Source organism: Cyclospora cayetanensis, unplaced genomic scaffold (assembly GCF_002999335.1).
Source record: "Cyclospora cayetanensis isolate NF1_C8 unplaced genomic scaffold, CcayRef3 CcayRef3_contig_71, whole genome shotgun sequence".
NCBI classification, from domain to species: domain Eukaryota; phylum Apicomplexa; class Conoidasida; order Eucoccidiorida; family Eimeriidae; genus Cyclospora; species Cyclospora cayetanensis.
The window spans coordinates 65,387-88,134 of NW_020312712.1; the positions used below are offsets into that span (position 1 = coordinate 65,387).

General features: G+C 49.5%; 2 protein-coding genes across 2 annotated transcripts; both read right to left on the minus strand.

The window, feature by feature from the left end:
* Positions 1 to 3,664: 3,664 nt before the first annotated feature.
* Positions 3,665 to 19,962, minus strand: LOC34620841 (calcium-transporting ATPase). The gene is made up of 26 exons (XM_026335528.1): positions 19,773 to 19,962; positions 19,379 to 19,451; positions 19,244 to 19,327; positions 19,006 to 19,102; positions 18,642 to 18,758; positions 18,237 to 18,497; positions 17,525 to 17,653; positions 17,043 to 17,319; positions 16,244 to 16,441; positions 15,448 to 15,587; positions 14,623 to 14,814; positions 13,947 to 14,042; positions 13,445 to 13,526; positions 12,805 to 12,977; positions 12,126 to 12,366; positions 11,023 to 11,240; positions 10,233 to 10,475; positions 9,223 to 9,494; positions 8,579 to 8,802; positions 7,704 to 7,840; positions 7,131 to 7,211; positions 6,705 to 6,899; positions 5,676 to 5,775; positions 4,829 to 5,133; positions 4,126 to 4,368; positions 3,665 to 3,697 (listed from the first exon to the last, which is right to left on the minus strand). Exons 1-26 carry the CDS (start codon positions 19,960 to 19,962, stop codon positions 3,665 to 3,667), a joined length of 4,401 nt encoding a protein of 1,466 aa, XP_026191313.1.
* A 1,883-nt stretch (positions 19,963 to 21,845) lies between these two features.
* Positions 21,846 to 22,199, minus strand: LOC113146877. Its single transcript, XM_026335530.1, has one exon. It carries the CDS (start codon positions 22,197 to 22,199, stop codon positions 21,846 to 21,848), a length of 354 nt encoding a protein of 117 aa, XP_026191315.1.
* Positions 22,200 to 22,748: the final 549 nt, after the last annotated feature.

A 22,748-nucleotide genomic window follows, 5' to 3' on the forward strand; every position in this document is an offset into this window, starting at 1 on the left:
CACTGGGTAACACTTGCGAAAAGACCCCCCATTTCACCGTATTTTACCGACGAATTCGCACACAGTCCTCATTACGAGGCGTTTAATCCGCGATTGAAGCGTGCGAGTCCATCTACAAGACGAGATACGGGACAAAGAGACTCTGCAAGGTCATAAGATTCTTCCACCCCACGTTGCTTCTGACAGCGCCACACTGTCTTGAGGCAACGCATCCACACACACACAGAGAAATGGCCCCTCAGTGCCCTCAAAAACAGTCAATTCTCCTTCTTATTTTCTCCTTCATTGGGTCGACTAGGGCGTAAAGGCTCTTGCCCTCCTTCCTCCAATGCCGCGCATCCCAGTAGCTGCGCTCTCTCGCGCTCTGCCCCCTGCTTCAAGGGCCAGAGTAAAAATGTGTGTGAATCCCCGACTCTTTTGCTTTGTAATTCCAGTTTGAGCCATGGTGTCTAAAACCAATATCATTTATTTGCATTAATAAAGGTTTTCAAGGTCCTATTTCGTGCTTGTTTGTCCTAATTTCGTCCCAGGCCTGAGGGTCGACCCCTCACCGCGCAGGCAGCGTTCTCTTACATTGCAACAGGAGGCTTAAAGGGCGTCGTGAGCGGTAAAGAAAGAGGAAAATGAAAAAGCCACTTGAGCAGGTGCCCCTTCGGCGCATCACAACATATCCACACACAACACGGGCCATCTCGTTTGCTTATTCCTCCAACACCAGTCCTTCTGTGTAACGCGCTTTAGCATGCGCAAGTGCTGCCTCTGAAGCTGTCGTTTCTATGGGCTGAAACAGGAGCCAGAGACTCCTTTAAGCCGACCGGAAGGTCTCCCAGTTGCTGACCAGTCGACAGTCTCTGTGGCGGGGTGCACCCAAGCCAGCACGAGCGTCTCAGGGAGTTTTCCTTGGTAAGCAGCGCACGAGGCTAGAGAACCGAGCAAGCAAGGGAGTCAAATGCGAACTAAAGAACGCTGAAGGGCAGTGAAATGTACAAAGTACGCACAAGGGAGAGGAGCCTTTTGGGGCCCTGGTGGGTAGCTGAACGCTTAGGAGTCCATACACAAGACTCGGCTGTAGAGTCTTGGTGTAGGGTAAAAGAGGAAGGGGAGGAGGGGTATGCCAGCAAACTCTCCCCTCGACGAATTCGTTAGAAAGGCTATGTGTGCGACACTAGAACGAGGGGAATGAAGGCTCCACCCATCACGTCCTATAGGCCTCGAAGTCTCTTTGCTGAAAGCAATTTTGTGTGAGCTCTTCCGTGCATCTTGCTGAATTCACAGCCTCAGGCCTATCCGAGTTGAGCTCAGTACACAATTAGTTTTCGCTATGTTTCCAACCTCAGATACCACCCTAGAATGCTTTCCTGAATTGCCACTTGGAGGCGGAAAGCCAGCACAACCCAACCCCCATCCTCCTGCCCCCGAACCACAGACTCACACTGGTAGTCTTCTAATACGCGGCTTCCTCTTCTTCACTTTGCACAGTTGCTGCGGCGTCTCGTGACACTGCCATGGCCTCGCTAGAGCCACATGCCTCGGCGGCTAGAGGGCAGGCTCCCCCATTCTTCTTGGCTGTGCTTCGAGGCCTTTGCGCGCACTCCCCGTGAGAGGTACACGCAAATCGGCTAAGCCGGGAGCTGTCTGCCCTATCCTCAAACAAAGCACCCAATATCAGAGCTAAGCCCTCAAAGCTACAGGCCCCAACTGCATCAATGCTCTACCCGAAGAGCTGCATGCAGCCTACGCCGCCAAGCGCTAAACCGACCGACTCCCCCACACCCCCTGGCCTCACTCTCGCGACGGCAGAGCTCCTGCGAGGCGCAGTGTGCCAAAGCACCTGCCGCACATGACAAGTGCAGCCACAGCGGCTTATTAATCCCTGCCCCTCAAGGTCCAGGTGCCTGGCCTCGATCTCATCCGACAAGCACAGTTTTCAGCCGTTGCTCTGCGCAGCACACCTGCTGCTTAGGGGACGTTGTGCAGTAGTCTATGTGATAGCGGCTTTCCACTGATACGTGCCGTCTCGGGTTCCTACTCAATCCTTATGCCCGATTCCCTCGGCAACCACACACGCCTTAGTACGACTGCCTCGGAGTGTACAGGGCCCCCCCTCCCCTTCGAGCGAAAGATGCGTGGCAGCAGAGAGCATACATACTGAATGCGACGATGAGCTTTCTGTTCCCGCAAAGCTGCCTACGTGGCAGCCGGCACAGCCTAGAAAGAAAAACTGCTTTACTGACCCCCGTTGCCCCCCCTTTCCCCCCTCTAGGGGGGCAGTCAAGGCGGCAGACGGACGGACAGACCGGGTGAGATAGCTATGAGGGGAAGAGCTGAAAATGCGCGAAGGAGGAGATGTTCTTTTGTGCCTTGCCCCTCCACTACAACATCCAAGAGAACGCAACAAACAGCGCGGATGCAGAACTGCCATGCAGCACGGCCGACGTTGAAGACCCGCAGCAGCAACAACACAAATTTATATATCTAGAGATACGGCGCACACACATACACACTCCGAAGAAAAAGAAGGCAAATGGAATAAGAGAAGGCAAAGAGGCTGCAGCCATCATCAGGGCCACATGGAAACACGAAGCTGCACTGCTGCCCTCTCCAGAGCAGCAGGCTTTTTGACTTGAACGGAGATTCACAAATCGAAGAACCCGTATCTCCGCAAGCCTTGGGGGGAAGGGAGGGATAGCGAGGGGAGATTTAACCGACATAGAGGACGCAATGCAAACATGCAAGCGACTGCCGTAGGCAAGGCTCTTGCATGGACACGATATCCTAAGGAAGAGGCAAACCCACAGGCAGCTTTTGCCCTGTGCACAGGAAATTTTCTCAGAAAGTCAGCCTTATCCGGGAATTTTTCGAACTCTCCCGTGCACCCTCCCCCTCGCCCTCCCCACCTTCCCCATGTTGTGTGGCTTTCGATCATCTCGGCAAGACAGCTTTCATGCAGAAACGGAGGAACCTTTTCGACTTTCAACAACGTGAAATATATATATACATATATATATGTATATATATATAGGCTCGGGGGCTTGAGCAGCACGATGCGGGCAACAACCGCCGTCATCAGAAATCCTACCGCAAGGTGGCATCCCCCTGGCTAGAGACGTTTTGCTGCTGGGGCTCGGGAGGTCCTACATATATATATAAATATATAAATATATATATATATAATGGCGATGGTAGACACTGCCGGCACGCTGCGCGCGGGGGGAGGGGGAAGAATGGGGGATGCTGCTGTTGCTGCACAAAAAGTGGAAGGCAGCCTGGAGTTTTTGATTCAAGCTGCTGCACAACTTCCGAGGCCAGTTTGCAGCGTGGTTTATGGATGTGTGTGCCAGGGGTAGCCTGCGCGATAGTGCCTTGATGAAAGGCCTCCTGGAAGGAACTGCGTAGAGGGCTTCCAGCTGGAAATAGACAACCCCCAGACTAAAACCGCGCCTCCCTCCCTCAAAAAAGCAACAATTACACGAGCTTCTTGGAAGTCACCTCGCGTCTCTAGAACGTGTAGGCACACACACAGACACACACACAACAACACATGAAACTCCTAATCAGAGCCGCAGGAGTGGTCGTCCACACGAGCGCAAGACAACCACTTCAACGACACACACACCAAGCGCTCTCAACACAGCAGCAGCAGCACCAGATGCAATTGCAGTGCCTATCTACCATACCCATCCTCACAAATCCACGACTGCCAACACCCGTATAGACATATGTATACATATATAAACACATCTATACATACATATATATGTACATGCATACAAATGGCATTTTTCTTTTTTGCATAACACACAGCTGAAAGCCCCGTGCCTACAGCGCCTCTGTACATTATATGGACCCTCTCTCCCTCGACCAACCAAACCGTGAGCGTGCAGCGAGCTTGCTCATGCAACAACCGCCTATCTTTAGGATCTGCGAGCTTCTTTCAACGGCTGGCACGTATTCTACAGGTCAGCTCAGGCAGGCGGAAATACATTGTAGTAGCAGTCGGGTTGCTTCGCTGCCCGTTGTTCTGTGCGGTGTACGCGCAGCATCCCTCTGTTGCGTCTTGTCCGATCTACGGGCATTTCGAGTCGCCCCCAAGCCACCCCGCCGAAGAGCGGTCCAAGATCTCACCAATTTTCTGTCTCTGTATAATCGGTAGAGAGGTTTAGGAATGATTTCGTCCAGCAGAAGATTCAAAAAGCCGCAGCCGATCGCGAAGAGGTATAGCCACCATGGCAGAGGCGCCGTGCTGAAAACTGCGGTTATCCCAGGAACAATCGTCAGCAACGAGGTGAGAGAAGCCGACATAGAGCAAGCCAAATGCATCCACGGATTTCTATTGAATACCGTGAAAAACCACTCCCACGTGCGCACCTACAAACGCACGAAAAAATGAAAAAAAAATTCACGCCCCAAGTCGTTCCATACAGATCGCTATACATACATACATCTATATATATATATATTTGCATATATATATGTATATGTATATGTATGTATTACACCCATGCATGGAGCTAGACACTAACATGACCCGCATTGCTACATAGTTCTGTTTTGAGTCTCAACGTGTCACTCTGTTTCTCTTTCTTTCTCTTTTTATCTTTCTCTCTCTTTCTCAATTTCTACCTCTCTCATTTTCTCGCTCTTTCTTTTCTTAGCCTCTCTTCCACTCCCCAGCCCCCCCTCCCTCCCACTATCCCTAGAGAGGACGGCGTCTCTGCCTTCAACTCCTCGCAAATCCCTCCTACGGCGAAGAATCCAAAGCCCCCCCTTTTAACCCTCCTCCCTATCACTTTTTCTGGTGCTTGCGCGTGAAAAAAAACAAACGCACCGTGTAGGCGCGAAGCATCTCGCACCAGACGGCGGAAATGAAAGAGCAAGTCCTTCCCATGCGTGCTCCCCTTGAACCAACATCGTAATAATTATGTCCAATAAGGCCAAGGGGGACTGCATCATTGTTTCCGTTCCACAGCGTCCTATCGGGAGGTCTGCACCAGCCTCGTTGATCACGAATCAAATTGTCAGGACAGCCGTTTTTCATCGCAAGTTGTATCCAGTCCAATAGCTCCGGTGAACTGGCACGGATATCTACCACCTTCCCCTTTGCGGCCCCTAGCACCTGCATCGTCTTCTTTCCTGCAAATGATTACGCCCGCATGCACAAACAAACACAAAAGCAAGCACACACAAAAACACACACATCCAGAGCCATCTATACAGATATATATACACATGTACAGAGACATATACGCAGACAGCGCCATTTACATAGACATATGTAGGTGGAGAGGTATATACATACAGACGCATATATACATATACATCGACGTATATGCATATACATCTACGTATATACATATACATGTACATATACATCTACACATGCACATACACACATGCATATCGAGACATACACCTATTCACACACACAAAGAGACAACAAAAAACATACAAACAGTCGAGCGTATGCTATGCCGTGCAGCAAGGACTTCTCAAGACGCCAGTAAGTGCATGAGACTCGAGAGGCAGTCCAAGTTGCTGACAGCTGCAGGAAGGCATGTGTTAACAAAGTGCTGCCACACGTCTCGGTGTGCATCCACAGGCCTTCCACGGCACAAAGGTTTGAAGAGAAGCGGGAGGCGGTATGTAGGACTTATCCGCCTAAGCCAAGCACGCACCTATCGGATCAAAGAAATCAATATTTGTTACCCAGCCGGTATAGTCTCGTGTGACGCGATACTCATGGGCCGCACAGAAGTATCGCAATGTGCTCTCTGCCTGATGCGCAACTCGCACGCACATGCATCTTTCAGAAGGCTGTGGATGGATGCGGGCAGCAATAATGCACTAGAATCAGCCCCCAAAACCTTGTCTTGCTTTCTCTTTCCTTTATTCCCTTCCTCCCCCAGCTGTCGCTCTGTCGAAAGACCCCTAGAAGCTCTCGATACACCGCACCCCCACATCCACAAAAGAACATGGAAAGAGAGAGACGCTGATACAAAATCTAGACGGATACATATATATACATACATATATATATAAATTCCAGAGAGGAGGAATGAGGTGAAACACACAAAAAAGACACCCAGGCGGGGGGGCGCTGGGAAGAGGCACTGAAAAACGGAAACACGGAGCTCTTTGCACGCAGAGCTTCTATGAGAGTAAAACATGACCGTATGAGAAGAAGAAAGACAGAGAGACAAAGAGGGAAAAGACAGTAACCCATACAAAAGCTGTGCTCGACTCTCATTCCCCATAAGGCGAAGCTGGTGCGCTTATCTTTGATACAGCTAGTTTGCACCGAAAGGTGTTGTGTATTTGTACTTGTATGTGCATGCAAGTGTATATGTATTTGGGTGTCTATGTATATGTATGTTTATACATACATATATACATATATAGATTAAACCAATACACCAAGGCCCCCCTAAAAGGAGGAGCAACAACAGGACAGATCTGGGAACGCACAAAAATGGAGAGCTGTGCCGTATACATATATATACATATATATATACATATATATATATATACATATATATATATGTACACATACATATACATATATATATATATACACATACATATACACACATATATATACACATACATATGTACATGCGTGAAAAGGCCACGCAGCAAAACTGCGCAGCGTGAATGTGGCTTTCTACGTTTCTGCTTGCGAGGCAGTAGGCGTGCTGTACGCGTACTCCATTGCTGTCAATGACTGTTACACGTTCGCACTGATTGGTGAGATCCTTGAGGAGCACACTGCCCGTGCAGAGATACAGTCCCATGGCGAGGGAGAAGAGGACGCAAGCGGCTTCGAAGATGGTGTGGGGAACATTGCCAAATAGCCACCAATCTCGAGTCATGATGGGTTGTTTTCTGTTGCGGGGAGGAACCTGTTGGAAAAGCAGCGCGGAAGAACGCATGCAGCGATGTGCCGTGCAAGCTTGTGCTTCTCCCGACGAGGCCACTTTTTTGCTGCGTTCCCTCCTTCTCAGCAGCGGCGGGAGGACAGAACGTCGGCTCCTTAGAAGCCGAAAGCTATTAGATGGGTGTTGTACACCCTGTGTGTCTTTTAAAACGATCTAGCGTTCATGCTACACGCCTCTCTTGAAAGCAGCCCTTACACTCATGTTGTTGCCATCCGGTGGCTCCTTAGCAAGCGCTACAGCTGGGCAGCCGTCGCTCATCAGATTGAGAAACAGAACCTGAGGACAAAGAAGCAAGCCCCAGGCAGGGAAGAGAGGCGAGGAGAGAAGTTTGTGCAGAGCAGAAGCTCAAGAAAGCACGACAACAAACTGCTCCCCTCGAAAGGTGCTCCGCAATTCTCGTTCCCCAGCATGAGCTGGCTTTTCAGAAACCCTTTCCCTTATCGCTTTTATTTCTTTCTTCTTTCCCCTCTGCTTATTGCTTTATTTCTTTCTTCTTTCCCCTCTGCTTATTGCTTTATTTCTTTCTTCTTTCCCCTCTGCTTATTGCTTTATTTCTTTCTTCTTTCCCCTCTGCTTATCGCTTTATTTCTTTCTTTTTTCCCCTCTGCTTATCGCTTTTATTCCCTGTTCCAGGGTCGGTGGTGGGGGTGAAGGGTGGTTAAGAGCCGTCGGGGGGGAGGGGAGAAGAAATGCGGGGAATATGACCCTCTGTGTCGTACGAGCAGCAACTAAAGGGGGAAGAGAGAGGGGGAGCAGCGGAAAAATTACCTGAAGGGCCTCAAGAGGCAGCGGCATGGAAGCCGCAATGGCAATAGTCAGGTAGATGATTTCGCCGATGTTTGTGCCGAGGAGGAAGCAAACAAACTTTTGGATGTTGCCATAAATCTTGCGGCCCTCCTCAACAGCTGCAACGCACAAGGATAAGACGGACGGTGCATGCATGCATGCATGCATGGCTAACTAGCAGTGGCACTGTGCACGCCTCTCTTCCTTCTTCCCTCCAGTCCCACCTATTCCCCTGTTTTGCAAGAAGCAACGGACACAGCGGTGTCATCCGGCAGTGTCGAATTGCGTACCGTACATCAATACACATATAGAAATATACATATATATGTATATATATAGGCATATGTATATGTATATGTGTAGGTATAGATATATATATATATATATCTACACATATGCACATATGTATATCTCTCTTCACGTGTGTGTAGATAGATGTCCATATATCAATGCAGACACGCTTAGAAGGTGTTGACGGGTAGGCACGCACTTCTACACACACAGAGAGAGAGAGAGACAGCTCCAAAGACAGCTACACATACAGCAGAATGCCGCGCCACTCCGCTACACATGGCTTCAATAAAGACTTTAACACCACGACAAAAAGACACACACACAAACACAGACACAAACACGCACAAGCAAACAAACACCCCGCTACCCCACCCTATACGCAGATCGGTCCTCTTTTCTTTTTTTGAGAAAAACAAAAGTGCTCTTTTTCTAACCCTGAAAAGCCCTTGAACACCCAATCAAAGGCTTCTATATCTGCAGACCGCCAGAAAAAAAATCCATTTGACAGCTACGACCAGAACACCACCCCCCTTTCCGCTATTCTTCCCCAGAGTAATGCGAACCTGCAACAATGGTGCAGAAGTTGTCATCGAGCAGAATCATTTCTGCTGCCCCCTTGGCCACGTCTGTTCCCGCAATCCCCATAGCTACGCCAATGTCTGCTGCTTTCAGTGCAGGAGCATCGTTCACGCCATCTCCCGTCATAGCCACAGTATGACCAAGGCGCTGAAGAGAAGATACCAACCAGAACTTGTCTTCCGGCTGAGCACGCGCAAACACGCGGACCCTGAGGAGCACACAGGCGCAGCAAGAATGACGTCATACAATCTGATTGAGAGAAAAAGAGATAAGGCGCGGGTAGAGTTGAAGAGAGAGGGATAGAGACAGAGATAGAGATGGACGTGGGTAGAGGTGGAGAGAGAGAGGGATAAATATATAGATATATAAAGAGATATATATGATTTATACATATTTATAAAGAGAGACGCAATTTGTGTTTGTATGTGTGTGTGTGTGTGTGTGTGTGTGTGCATTGGGGAAGAAGAACCAGAGGCGCAAGAGGCCGATAAGAGAGCAAAAAAAATGCACATAGAACACATACTAACGGAGCGGCAGCACGGGCTAGCCAAAGCGAAAGCTGGAACAGAAAAATGCATTTGCAGATTATTTGTGTGGAAGGGGGCATTCTATATGTACAGAAATATACCCGTCAACTAGAGGATCGAGCACTTCGATGGGTTTGTAAGGGAGCGTGGGGTCGTCATTCTCATGCAGCACCGCGCACATGACGCTGCGCTGGGCAACATCATCTTTGTCGCTCAAGATGCCTATTTCGCGTGCAATAGCGCAAGCAGTAGGCAGCTGATCACCGGTAATCATCACAACACGTACGCCAGCCTCGTGGCATTCGGCAACAGCATCGCGTACTCCTGCGCGCGGGGGATCTAAGGAGCCTATCAAACCTAAAACTGACAGGCTCTGCAAATACGACACCAGAGACACATGATCGCATGCATGCAATCGGTGTATATGGACGTATGTATGTATACATGCATACATATATATATATGTATGTGTGTATATATGTACATGTATATGTACGTATTTGTACAGGTGTGTATATATACGTATACATATGCAAATGTGTATATGGATCTATACAAATACGTGTATATAGATGTGTATATAAATAGACGTGTATTTAAATGTATGTATAGATGTATATATACATATATATTTCTACATGTGTCTTATGTGCGGACAACACGTGTGTGTAGGTACACCCGAGGAAGGTACGATACCTTTGAGGAGGTAGGGGGAAGCGCGCGAAAGAAAAAACACAAAACAATATGCACAGTCACATGGTTGCCAGCATTCTTGCATTCATTCATGAAACGCACGAAGATGCGGGCTATAATCAGAGACAGAAGCTCTGAGGAATAGCAGCGAGAGAACAGCCTCCCTCTAGATGTCGAGAAAAAAGCGAACGCTATCCTCCGGTGTGGACGCTGCCGAACCCCACACGTTAAGGCCCTTCCCAACGCTACAATATATACATACATATATGTCTCTATAGGTCTATAAATATATATAAGTCTATAAATATATATGGGTATGTAGATATACATAAATCTAGAAATATAAACATGTGTATATGTAGTTCTATCTAAACACATATACACATACATACATATATGTAACTGCCAGAGACGCTACCTTGGCTGGCTCCTCGACAACAGTCTTGAGACGTTCGTCAGCACCTGCACAGGCCCTCAGCTTCTCAATCATCTCGGCAGTAAGTGGGCGGAATGCAACGGTGAGAACGCGCAATGCTGCGGAGGAGAGGGCTGCATTGGCAGCTCCAATCTCTTCCAACTCAGCTGCAGAGAGGGGACTGTCAGCGGCCAAGCCGCAGCGTCCCCCCGACTCCACCAAGCTGACTCCCAAGTGTGGGGCTAACTGACAGCAGCAAAAAGCAACACATCCATACATTCGCGGCGATGAACACACACACACACACACACACACACACACACACACACACACACACACGCACATGCGCAGTGAGAGAAAGAAAAACACAGACACACAGGCAGAATGACAGACAGAATGGCAGGCAGAATGAGAGACAGACAGAATGACAGGCAGACAGAATGACAGGCAGAATGACAGACAGAATGACAGGCAGGCAGAATGACAGGCAGAACGACAGGCAGAATGACAGACAGACAGAATGACAGACAGAATGGCAGACAGAATGACGGACAGACAGAATGGCAGACAGAATGACAGAATGACAGACAGCTAGGCATTAGACACCCAAGGAAAAGCGGCGCTAGAGCGCGCGAAGAGGAAGCCTGTTCAGCGACATCTCTGGACTCGAGAAAAAGTTTTTTCTGTACTCGATACACGCAAAAAAAACTCAACGCATATAGGCATGTCTAGGCAGAAAAGGCCGCAACATGCCCTAACCCTTTCTCTTGCTCAACCCCCCTCCTCCACATACTCTGTCAGGTGCTCCCTTGACTATGGCGACGTGGGTATACTCCACCCCGCGACTATGAAGATCGATGCCTGCAAAGCAATCTTTTATTGGTAATGCGTGCACAGACATCGCCATCTTTCGTCCCGAGTTGAAGGGCACTTCCAAAGAAGCCTCTCGAGCATGTGTAGCGTGACAGTCCGCGTTTATCCCCGCCTTTGCTGCCAGCACGACCAAAGCACCTGAAGAAAATAAAGATGAAGACAGGAGATGCGCGCAAAAAATGACTGCTTGATGTGCAGGCAGGCAGAAGCGGCAAGGCGCATATTTGCATATGCAAGCTATACATGGATGTAAATCGGTGGGTGGGAGTGTGTATGTGTATGTGGAGATGATGTACATATAGGGGTGTCTGTAAAATTATACGCATATAGAGGTGTGTACGTCTTAAGACATATGCCTACATATAAATACAGGTGTTGTGTGTGTGGTTGTGTATGTGTGTGTATGTGTATGTCTATGTGTATGTATCTGTGTGTATGTGTATGTGTGTGTATGTGTGGAAGTGTGTATGTGTGTGTAAGTGTGTATGTATGTGTAAGTAAGTGTGTATGTGTATGTATGTGTAAGTAAGTGTGTATGTGTATGTATGTGTAAGTAAGTGTGTATGTGTATGTATGTGTAAGTAAGTGTGTATGCGTGTGTATATGTGTATGTGTATGTCTACATGTACATATATATGCATGTATATATATGCACATATATACACATGAATATTGGTGTGAAAGCAAAATTTGGGGGGCATCAGTGCCTATTTAAAGGCTTTCATTCCTGTCCAGCTCTGCAGCAAAGCTTCTAAATTTCGCTCCACGGGTGCGCCTGCGTAGTGCCCCCTTGCACATGGTCGCCGCTGAAGAGGCTCTCTCGATTTGTTTCAGTATGCCTCTAAATGTATGAACCAATGTATTTTAACATCTATATCTCTGAAATTCTCTCTCAAGGCAGCCCCCTCGCGTTAGCGTGCCGCAACATTGGCGTGCGATCTTTTGGCTGCAACTGCAGCATCGTTTCTGTTCGTGCGTAGAAAAACAAACACACTGTTAAAGCCCCTCTCTCTGACATCCTACCTTCGCTCATGTTTCCGCTTGTAGTCCATTGCTTGGATTTCACATCCTGCTCGAGCTTCGTGCAGTGCGAGTTGAGGAAGGCCGCTAATAAGAGAGCCCTCGCCCGCACGGCTGCTGCTGCCTCTGCCGTTGGTGCACCTAGCGAGGAAGTTTCTGCAGCCGTTGCTGCTGAAGCGTAGTTTGTCAGAACCTTTCCGAAGGATTCGAAGGCTCCCTGCCCGTGCAACGCCGTCAAGGTATTCTGCGCAGGCAAGAACGACAAGCGCACTGCAAGAAAACGTCTCAAGAGAGAGATACACATGTTGCACATGTTGCACAGATACACACAGACGCACGACGTGGGGGAGTCGCCCGAGTCGTGCTGTCCATGCATGCAAACCTCTACTACGGTCCTTTAAGAGAAAGTTTTGCTCGGCATGTAGTGGTTTTTGATGTTCAGAGGGCCTGGTGCAGAAGGGGGTTGGTTGCTTTGCAAACAGAGCAAGCGCGGGAAAAGCGACTGCGCTCGCTCGCTCGCTCGCTCAGCGCTCGGAGAAGAAAAGCGGCAGGGAGGGAGGGAGCGAAAAGCTGTGTACTTTTCAAATAGGAAGAAATGCGAGAGGACAAAGCCAGGACAGAACCCCAACAAAGAGGCATACATGGAAGCGCTGATGCCACGCAAAAAGAAAAGCTTTCTGACCTTCTTTTCTTGCGTCAGAAGTGCCTCATCGAAGATGCCTCCATGGGGATCATAACCTTTGGTGGGGTAAACTGCGAGCGTCTTAGCCGTCCGCTTATCTGCGTCTGTCAAAATGCTACCGCGGCAGAAAGTCACAACATGCGTGGCCGTCATCTTTCCCTCCGTCAGAGTGCCTGGAAAGAGGAGACGTAAAGCGAAAAAATGATGCGCACAAAGATGCAGACATAACGATGGAGCTCATCGTGAGGAGAAATACGGAGCGGCAGAGGGAGACATAAGAAAAGAGAAGAGAGACATTTTTTCTCGCGCGCTTGGAGGAATAAGGTTCGGAGCACAAGTCGGCGAGGCGTTATGAGCGGCTTGGGAAGGTAGCTAAGCAGCAGCAAGGCGAGAAAACGCATGGAGATGCGTTTGTGAGAGAGGAGAGCAGGTTGTTAAGAACATTCAGGGAAGGCAGGTGGGCTGCAGGGGGGAGGGCAAAGATTGCAATCACGCGCAGGAAAAAAGAAACGACGAAAGGCGCTGGAGGAGGGCACTTGCAGCAGAGTGTACAAGTTGAAGCTGTGTGGTGTATATATTTCCACACATCAATACACATTAAACAGTTAAGAGAGAGAGAGAGAAGCATCAGCCTACGCACCTGTCTTGTCCGAACAAATCACAGAGCAGCATCCCAGTGTCTCGACAGCTGGCAGCTTCCGAACATTTGCTTTGCGCTTGACCTGAAAAAAAGCACAGCGACATCCAAGGCGCAACAGCAATCGCTAGGAAAAAAGAGAGAGGTGCACGTACATCTTCACACTCACGTCCATGCACACACATGCACACATGCCAGCGCACGAAAAAACCCTTTCTCGCTCAACTACTGCTGCCTCTCGCCATGTACAACATGCCCACACACAACTGCATCCATCTCGCTTAGCAAGACTCGCATGCATGAACAGCATATCCGCACGTTGTGTATCGACCTGTATCTGCAGACAGTGGAAAGACGGTGTCTTGACAAGCGGCCCATGCCTAGAAAGTCGCTTCCTCTTTTCCCCTCCCCGTTCTCTCTGCCGTCGCTTCGGCCGTGAATATGTGTACACGCAAATGTGAATACAGGTGTAAGTACATATAGGCGTAGCTGTGTTGTCACTAACCATATCGCGAGCACCTAGCGAAAGGCAGATAGTGACAACCATCGGCAATCCTTCGGGGATCGAGGAAACCGCAAAGCCCACAGCAACGAGAACAATCTGCGCAAAAACAAGGCCAGGCGTTCCCGCTATTTTTTTGCAAAGAAAACATCTTCCAATCTTGGACTAACAAAATACCCGCTAGCTTAAACGCTCGTATGCTGCTGCTATTACTCTTGCCATTGCTCTTGCAATTACTCTTGCTACTACTCTTGCGATTACTCTAGCTACTACTCTAGCTACTACTCTTGCTATTACTCCTGCTACTACTCTAGCTACTACTCTTGCTATTACTCTTGCTACTACTCTTGCTACTACTCTTGCCATTACTCTTGCCATTGCTCTTGCAATTACTCTTGCTACTACTCTTGCTACTACTCTTGCTACTACTCTTGCGATTACTCTAGCTACTACTCTAGCTACTACTCTTGCTACTACTCTTGCTACTACTCTTGCGATTACTCTTGCCATTACTCTTGCCATTACTCTTGCCATTACTCTTGCTACTACTCTTGCTATTACTCCTTCTACTCTTCCTGCTGCTCTTGCTATTACTCTAGCTACTACTCTAGCTACTACTCTTGCTACTACTCTTGCTGCTGCCACACCCGCATGACGGTTTTAAAAGGCGCTTCCTTACCGTGAAGATAGGATCTGAGTCTGGGTGTGCAGGGTCACGATACCCCGTAAGCACAGCCACCACCACAATAACGACGAGCACACAAATCGCAATTATGCCGATCAGTCCGCCGAGACGGTTCAAGCCCCTCTGCAGAGGTGTGAGGCGCGAAGCGGCTCCTGCCTTCTTCAGTTGAGTTGCAATACGACCAACCTGAGGCGGAAAGCAGCAGCACACCAGCGACAGCTGACACACCCACCAAGACAAACATACAGACACACGTCCTTCCTCCCCCCATGCATACAAAAAAATCCGCGAAACAAATCAACAGCCCTCGGGCACCAGGACACCAGCAACCCCACCACCCCGTTGCAACACACAGAAGGAGGAATGCACTCGCGCACCCGATATGAGCGCAAGACAGGCAAAACGCCCCCATCGAGCACGCAATGGGGACAGAAATCCACGGACAGAGATACTTATTTTGACGGAAGACAGACAGAGGCATATCGTGCAACAGGCTGCCTTCTATCCGGCGAACCCGACAGCGCACATGGGCACGAAGCTCGAGGGATAGAGAAAATGCGCGAAAGCACCAGCAAACGCGCGAAAAGGAAGGCATGACAACAAAGTGTTAGAAGTGCGTGGCCATGACGCCACGTGTAAACAGAGGCCAGCAGAGAGCGAGGTGCTTCGTTTTTACATCGGCACCGAAGAGGTCATGAAAAGAACCGTTTAGCCCAGAGCATGCAGCATTCGAAGAGCACCAGAGGGCCCCTAAGGCGGCATGCATGCATGCCGCCTTCATCATGCGCCGATTTACATGGCAAAGCAGGACTAACAGACCTGTGTTTCCATCCCTGTCGCAAATACGAGGCACCTGCCGCTGCCGTTGGTAACGATAGTACTCGCAAAACATAAGTTTGTCGCAAAGGGGGCATCGCCATCCGCCGCAGCCACTGTCTTCGTGACGTCCTCAGACTCGCCTGAGAACCCAGAAAGGCAGAGAGCGCAAGAAAGAGAAAAAAGTCAAGACATCGAACGCAGACACCAAGATCTTTCAGGTTGCCATGCGAAAACAGAGGCAAGAGCACGTCACTCCTTCCTTCTCGCCCTCCCTCCTTCCTTCTCTCTGAGGCGCGCATGTTTTGAAAAAAAGGCATTCACGCCAGAAACAAGACAGTACACTCGAGAGGCCCTAAGATGGATGGGCCCTGGTAAGTGCCGATTCAAATGGAATATCGGTATATTCTACATGCGCCTCTTGAGGGTGTGCGCATATATATAGACATTAATATATACATATATATATATATTATTTCATACATAGATATCTATACATAGGATATATATATATATATATATTATTTCATATATAGATATCTATATATAGGATATATATGTATATGTACATATATCTATATACATATTTACCACCTTCCCTAGGGAGGTCCAGAATCACGCACAGAGAGCTATGCAGAGTACAATACCGTGTTATGGGACAAACGCAGAGACAGACGGAATGCATGCATGCATGCATGCATGCATATATAGATCCGCATACATACACAGATACCAGGTGCACAGTTGGCCATGTACAGCAGACAGATCGACAGCTGCGCGAGGTGCAGTGCACGCCTGCCTGTTAGGAGAGCTTCATTTGTCTTGAGCTCAGTGACTTCAATACACCGCATATCTGCCGCTACATTGTTGCCGGTCCGGAGGAGCACTACATCTCCTGGAACTACTTCCTCGGCTGGCAGCTGCTTCTCTTCGCCATCTCTCAAAACGCAACATAACGGCGCTGCCATACTCGCCAGCTTTGCCAAGGCGGTGCTCGCTACAAGAACAGCCATCCACACCACAAAAAGCAGGAAAAAACTTTCTCCAAAGGCAGCCTCGAGGCACGACTGGCATGTCTCCACAAGGCATGCAGACCCCCACCACTCCGTTAATCGCAAAAATGCATCAACAACACACGGTGTACAGACACACAGCCCCCAGTACTCTCTCTCCCTCCCTGTGCGAGTGATGACCCTCTACCAAAAGACATGTCTTCTTCATCACACGGACGCTCTCTATGTATACACATACATATATATACATATATATTGAGAGATTTATAGAGCATATCATGCATGCATGCGTCGCACTAGGTACATACCAAAGTACTGCTTGCGAGTGCACGGTGCATATATGAATATATACAGAGAGACTGTAAATCCCCCCCTTTCGCCGTTGGCTGCCTGGCTGGCTGCCTGCCTGCCGCCTTCCCTCTCCCTGTACTTTACGGTGTCTCTTGCCGCTCACGAGCGTTTGCCTTCCTGACTGTACCCCCTGTTTGCCCCCTCCCCCTTCCAGGTGCCCCCCTATGCGGCCCCCCAGCCTTTTCTCTGCTTCACCAGAGTCTGCCTCCGCCTTTTTTCTCGACGAAAACATACCGCTGTTTTCCATGTACGTCGCGAGGCAGGCATTGAGCGTGACGATGATCAGGATAGCAGCCCCCTCTACCCACTCCTGCATCACGAGGGAGGCTACAGCCGCAATCAAGAGAAGCGACACTACAGGACTGCGAAACTGAGAAATAAATATCTTCCATATCGGATCGCGACCGCCTTTGTCCAACATGTTGGAACCGAACTTCTCCCTGTTTTCCAAAACTTGCGCGGCAGTCAAGCCCCTGCTCAAATCAGTGCACCCTAGCTCCTCAGCCAACGCCTATACATACACACACATACACACATAGATGTATGAGCATACAAATATACATACATACATGTATACATGCACATACACCTCACACACCTGCCCATGCACATGCGCGTCCAAGCGTACAGCCGCAAATTCACGCATGCTTCAGATTTTCATGCACTTATTCCATCTTCCTCAGCGTGCTGCTCCATGCAGGATCAAGCAACAGCACCTGTATATCTGTAGACGCAAATCGGTTTTTTCCAGAAGTGGGATATTCCTTCTCCGTCGCAGTCACCATTTTCTGAAAGGCCTCGGGATCTGCCTTTCTAGCTGACTCAACTAGTTCCTTCATGCTCACCTAAATTGCAACGGCATACACACACATCTATCCAAACAGTCAACGTGCAGCCAATACACTCAGATCCGGCAGAGCTCCCTCCGACTTAAAAGGCTTCCTTCCTCCGTCCTCCCCATAAATTCGACGATCAGAGCATTGCGAAAAAAGATTTCGCACTTGTTTTAGCGAGCTTGTCGCGGCTAGCTAGCAGGTTGAAGGTTCACTACATACATATACGTGTAGATGTATATCTAGATACACATACATGTATACATACATACATGAACACATATGTATGTATACATGCAGACATATATATATATATAGGAAAGCAGGGGATTCTCGCAGAGCCTAGCGCTTCTCTGAGATGCAAAAACCTTTGCTTCCTTTCCTTCCCAGTTCCTCCCTCTATCTCCTCTCCCTCTATCTCCTCCCTCTATCTCCTCTCCCTCTATCTCCTCTCCCTCTATCTCCTCTCTCTATCTCCTCTCTCTCTCCTCTCCCTTTCTCTTTCTCTCTTCTCCCTTTCTCCCTCCCTCTCCCTTTCTCTCTCCCCCTCCCTCTCTCTCCCTGTCGCTATTTTCTCTCTTTTTCTCACACGTACCTGACTCTTGCTGAGTCTCTCAACGACTTCCATCTCGACATTGTCTGCAAATGCGGATGGGTCTAGCGCCTGTGGCATGATTCTTGCATTGTCTGCGTGCAGAAAAGGCTCTCGCGTTTCCTCCACTCCCGAGGGGGACCTGTGGACGGCCTCGGCATCTACATTTGGAGTTGAGGGGTGGTGAGATCGCTGCGATTCACCACTCCTAGCCGCGCTAGCTGCTACGGCAGTGCTCTCTCCCGTTGCTGGAGAAGGCGGCTGCTGCGCCCCCTTCGGCGAGGGGGGAGCCTCGTTCTGAGGGGGCATAGTCAAGCGGCTTGATCAGATACAGCGCGTCGGCAGCAGCACACACTATGCGTGAACTCTCGCCGCTGCTGGACTTCCTCCAAGATGCCGCGGAGGCACTCGAGCGAGACACTGAGCGGCGGAACGGAGGCTTCTGCGGCGCATACGAAAAAGGAACGGTGCTGCCTGCGCGTGCGAAGGAGCTGCGATCGAAGGCGTTGAAGCGTGGTCGGCAGCCTTATAGAAATGCCCTAGGCCCTGCCGAAGCGCAGTTGTGAGTACGGCGCTTCACTGCACGTACCCCGGACAGGGAAGAAAGTCGCTAGAAAGCGGGAACGGAGAGCAATCGGATGCCCTCTATGCGGAATAAAACGCATAAATTCCAATTACAAATGGCATTTAGATTTCAGAGGACAAAGGCGAACACAGCGTGCAAAACGGTGGGTTCCTTCCTCACTACTGTGCCAGGTATATGTATATATACGTGTATATGCATATATAACGCGTCTGCGCAGCGCCAGACTGCAGCTGTATCTGCAGCTCCCCGTCCGCGCAAGGCCAGAAACTCGCGCTTAAATAGCCTAAAGGAGGGCTAAATGCACATTTACGAGTCTAAGAGAGCGCACAAGAGAGAGCGCAGGTCGGCAGCAGCAGCCTCTCGGAGGCTGCTGCCCTCCACCTCTGCTGCTCTCATTGTGGATGCTCTCTCGCTCTCACCGCACCGTGGTGGCCAGCATGGCCTACGCGAATGCCACTCCTCATTAGGCATAGAAATTGATGCGCTTCTAGCCCCCATTACCGTTACTCTGCGCGTTAAAGTGCACAATTCACTGAAATAGCCGTGAGAAGCATATTACCCAAGTCTTGTTGTGAACTCCTTGCCCCTGCGGGCTGCTGCAGCATGTGCTCCGTCTGCAGCGCTGCACCAGACTTCGAAAAATAGATAAAATAGAAGGCCGTTTTAGGTCTCGTGGGCAAGTCAATAAAGTCTGCTGCGCTTGGCAGCCTTTAATAGGGACACCCCGTAGGCGACTCTGGCCGCAACACACACGAGCAACACAACAGCCACAACAGACCTGCGAGAACAGACACTTCTCCACAGGTTCTTTTCGAAGGATACACCGAAATCGGCGGAAAGCTGGGACGCGAAAGCTCTCTCTAACAGTCTCGATTCTCTGTGCAGACTCGTGTTTGCCTATCGTTCGGCAACCCACTGCCTTAGATGCCGCTTAATAACAGTGTGGGTGCTACCTAGTAGGCCCATCCAACGCAGCCCCCTCCACGCGTCCTCAGCTTTCAGTTCAAACTCGGCTTTCAGTAAATATCCCTGCAAGCTCCAGAAGCGGCTGCCTCTGCTTCCTAGAGGGTGAATGCGCGTCCGCTCATGGTATGTACGAAGAGAGGCCACCAACGTCAGCTGTAGCGGGGTGTCCGCCTTCATTCAGGCAGTTTATCTCTCTCCCATACGCTGGATTCAAGTCAGAATGCACAAAGACCCAGCTGGCATTTGGTCTGGCTCACTGTATTACAGCCTATGCCTGCAAAGCACAACTAATTCGCTTCCTGCTGTACGAATCCACGGTGTGTGCTACCGGCAACGCTCCCTCTAAGGTTTGCGCGGCAAACACTTCTCTCGTATCGTATTACAAACTTTAAGCGAGTTTTCGAGCTCCTCCTAAGAGCATTCCCTATTTTCCTATTCCCCCCTCCATCCGTATGCCCTACATGAGGGGAGAGGAGGAGCTAAGGTGCGGCGCAGCTGCACCCTCTACGCATTAGAGACAGTCGCAGCGAGTTGCACATGGCACCTCGCGTGCACAACACTGCATCCTGTTGTATCGAGCTACCGATCCCCTGAAGAAAACGTACGAAACGACAAAACACACAGTTGGTGGACTAGTAATCATACTAAACTATGTGTAGTTTGGCAGAAACTGACTATGCGCAGCCTTTAACCCCTGCACAGCCTTTGGAGCACAGAGAGCCGTGCTGCCGTGCAAAGACATCCTAAGCCAGGCAAAAGCATCCGTAGAAACAGTGCATCGACAGCTTAATTGAATGAACGCATCGCTGTATTCAAGCACAGAATATTTTATTGGAAGCCTCTAGAAAGGTAAATGCACGATGGACAAATGCCCGGTAGACAGCAGAGAAGGATGAAACGAGAACGAGGCTTTGGCATAATCTCGAGGTCCACAGAAAGCCAGGCTTCCAGGGACTCTCCTATGTAAATACCGTTCTAGTCCTATCTGTGTCGATTCCATGCAGGTCTACCTGAGACTTGCAGAATCCTCATTTCGGGAGATCTGCAACTCATTACATTTTGCCAGTCGCCCTACGAACCTACGATGCATGTGCAGCTTTTTAGCAGAAAGTGTGGAACTATTTAGGGTGGGTCGCAATCTCATACCGTATGCTGTAAAATCTGAGCACTACAGCAGCACTGATGGGATTCAAGCGCCTTCATGGCTCACAGGTGCTAGTAGCTATGCCAGTGGTGCAACGACTTTCTCAGGAATCTCTGCTATTCAGATATCTTTTGAACTGACACAAAGGATATTTTACACACCAAGTTGCGCCCCCATAAAGTCTTCTTGATGTTGGATTCCGTGTATGCCCTCCTTTGCGAAGAGACGCGTCACAAGCGCGTAGTTGCTTGAGCGTTCTTGGAGTGACACAGCAGACACACTGCACCTCCACGAGCTATGCGTGAAAACTAACTCTCAGGGCTCTTAGCCTACCCCAGAAAGATGCACGAATGCCGCACATCTTTAAAGGGTTCCCATGGGTGCTTTTGTATGCATCTGCTTCTGCGCCCCTAAGTTTTGAGAACTACAACCACAACGCTCATGCGAGCGGCGTTACCTGAGTCGCATCTGCAGCTTTTTAGGTGAGAGGGCGTCGATGCCCCGCCTCCTGAGAACCCCAAATAAATCAAAGCTACTCAGTTCTCAGAGAAGCGTAGAAGAAGGATCGCACTTGGCTTCGTGCCCTCAGCTGACCCTTCTCCGTTGTCAGTTGGCAAACTCTTCTCATCTTCAGCTCGAGAATTCGCTGCACCTCCATTTGTCGCAAAAGCAGGCCTTTTCTGAGGGTAGACTGCACCTGTGACGGATTGTGGGCAAGGTGCAGTTTTGCAGTGTCAAGTGGAAAGTCAACATGCACGCCACTAGGCGGATGCAAGAGAGGAAACGAAAAGTGTGCGCAGAAACAGACAAGGCCGCTTGCCTCTTTTGTGTTGTCGCTCTGTATTTGCAGCATTAGCTGTTCGCACTCATTCGTAAGCTGTGACCTGGGGAGCGACCTCTGCTGCAGGCTACAAAATTATTCTGTGCATGCATTGTGTGCACACCTACGCTCAAGCGCCGATGCTCTTATAGACTCGAGAGCGCGTTTCTTAGCGCACAGCTCTTCCTTCAGAACCTGAACTCCAGCCTGGAGCGCCCTTTGTTCTGTTCCTTGGGTGCTGTTTGCATGCGCTGTGCAAATGGCGACGGCGGTAACTGCCTGACTGGCCGCTTGTACGGTGCTTATTTCCCTAATTATGGACCGATGTGAAATTTCTAAACGCTCAGCCTCCTTTCTCGTTGCCTCTAGCTCCTCCAGTTTTGAGTCGGTCGTGCTTCTCAGGATTTCAAGGTGAACTAAGGCCGGCAAGGGAAGCTGTTTTTGTTCCATTACGCCGCCTAACCCGAGGGCAGTCTACACCAGATCCAAGGTTTCACAGCATAGCAGAGGAATGGCTCAGCGATGAATTGTGCATACTCATCCGCTTTGACGACATATGGGCATGCGACATGAACTGTGAGAACTGCAGTGGAACTGGCCATACACCCGCCGGGATCAAAAATATATTGCACAGAGAAGGGGAATGACCCATATTAGAGACAGCTCTTATTTTGTCATTTTACAAACTTATTCGTAGTGCACGCTAGGAAACTTAGTCGGAGCGCTGAAAGCAGCCCCAGTGACGGTTTTCTCTACTTTTCCCAAATTGTTGAATGTTCTTCGGGACCATATGTGTGTATCACAATGCGATGCTTGCATATAGAGAAATGTGTAGAACAAGGCGAAGGGTGTGGTTCCTGGCGCATTCAATTGGTCATGAGGTGATCAGTTTGCGGTGAGATCTGATCGGCCGCAGAACTGGCATGTGGCACGGCGTTCCACGCCATTGAACGCAGCATGATACCAATGAGAAAAAGATTCAAAGAGAACATTATATAT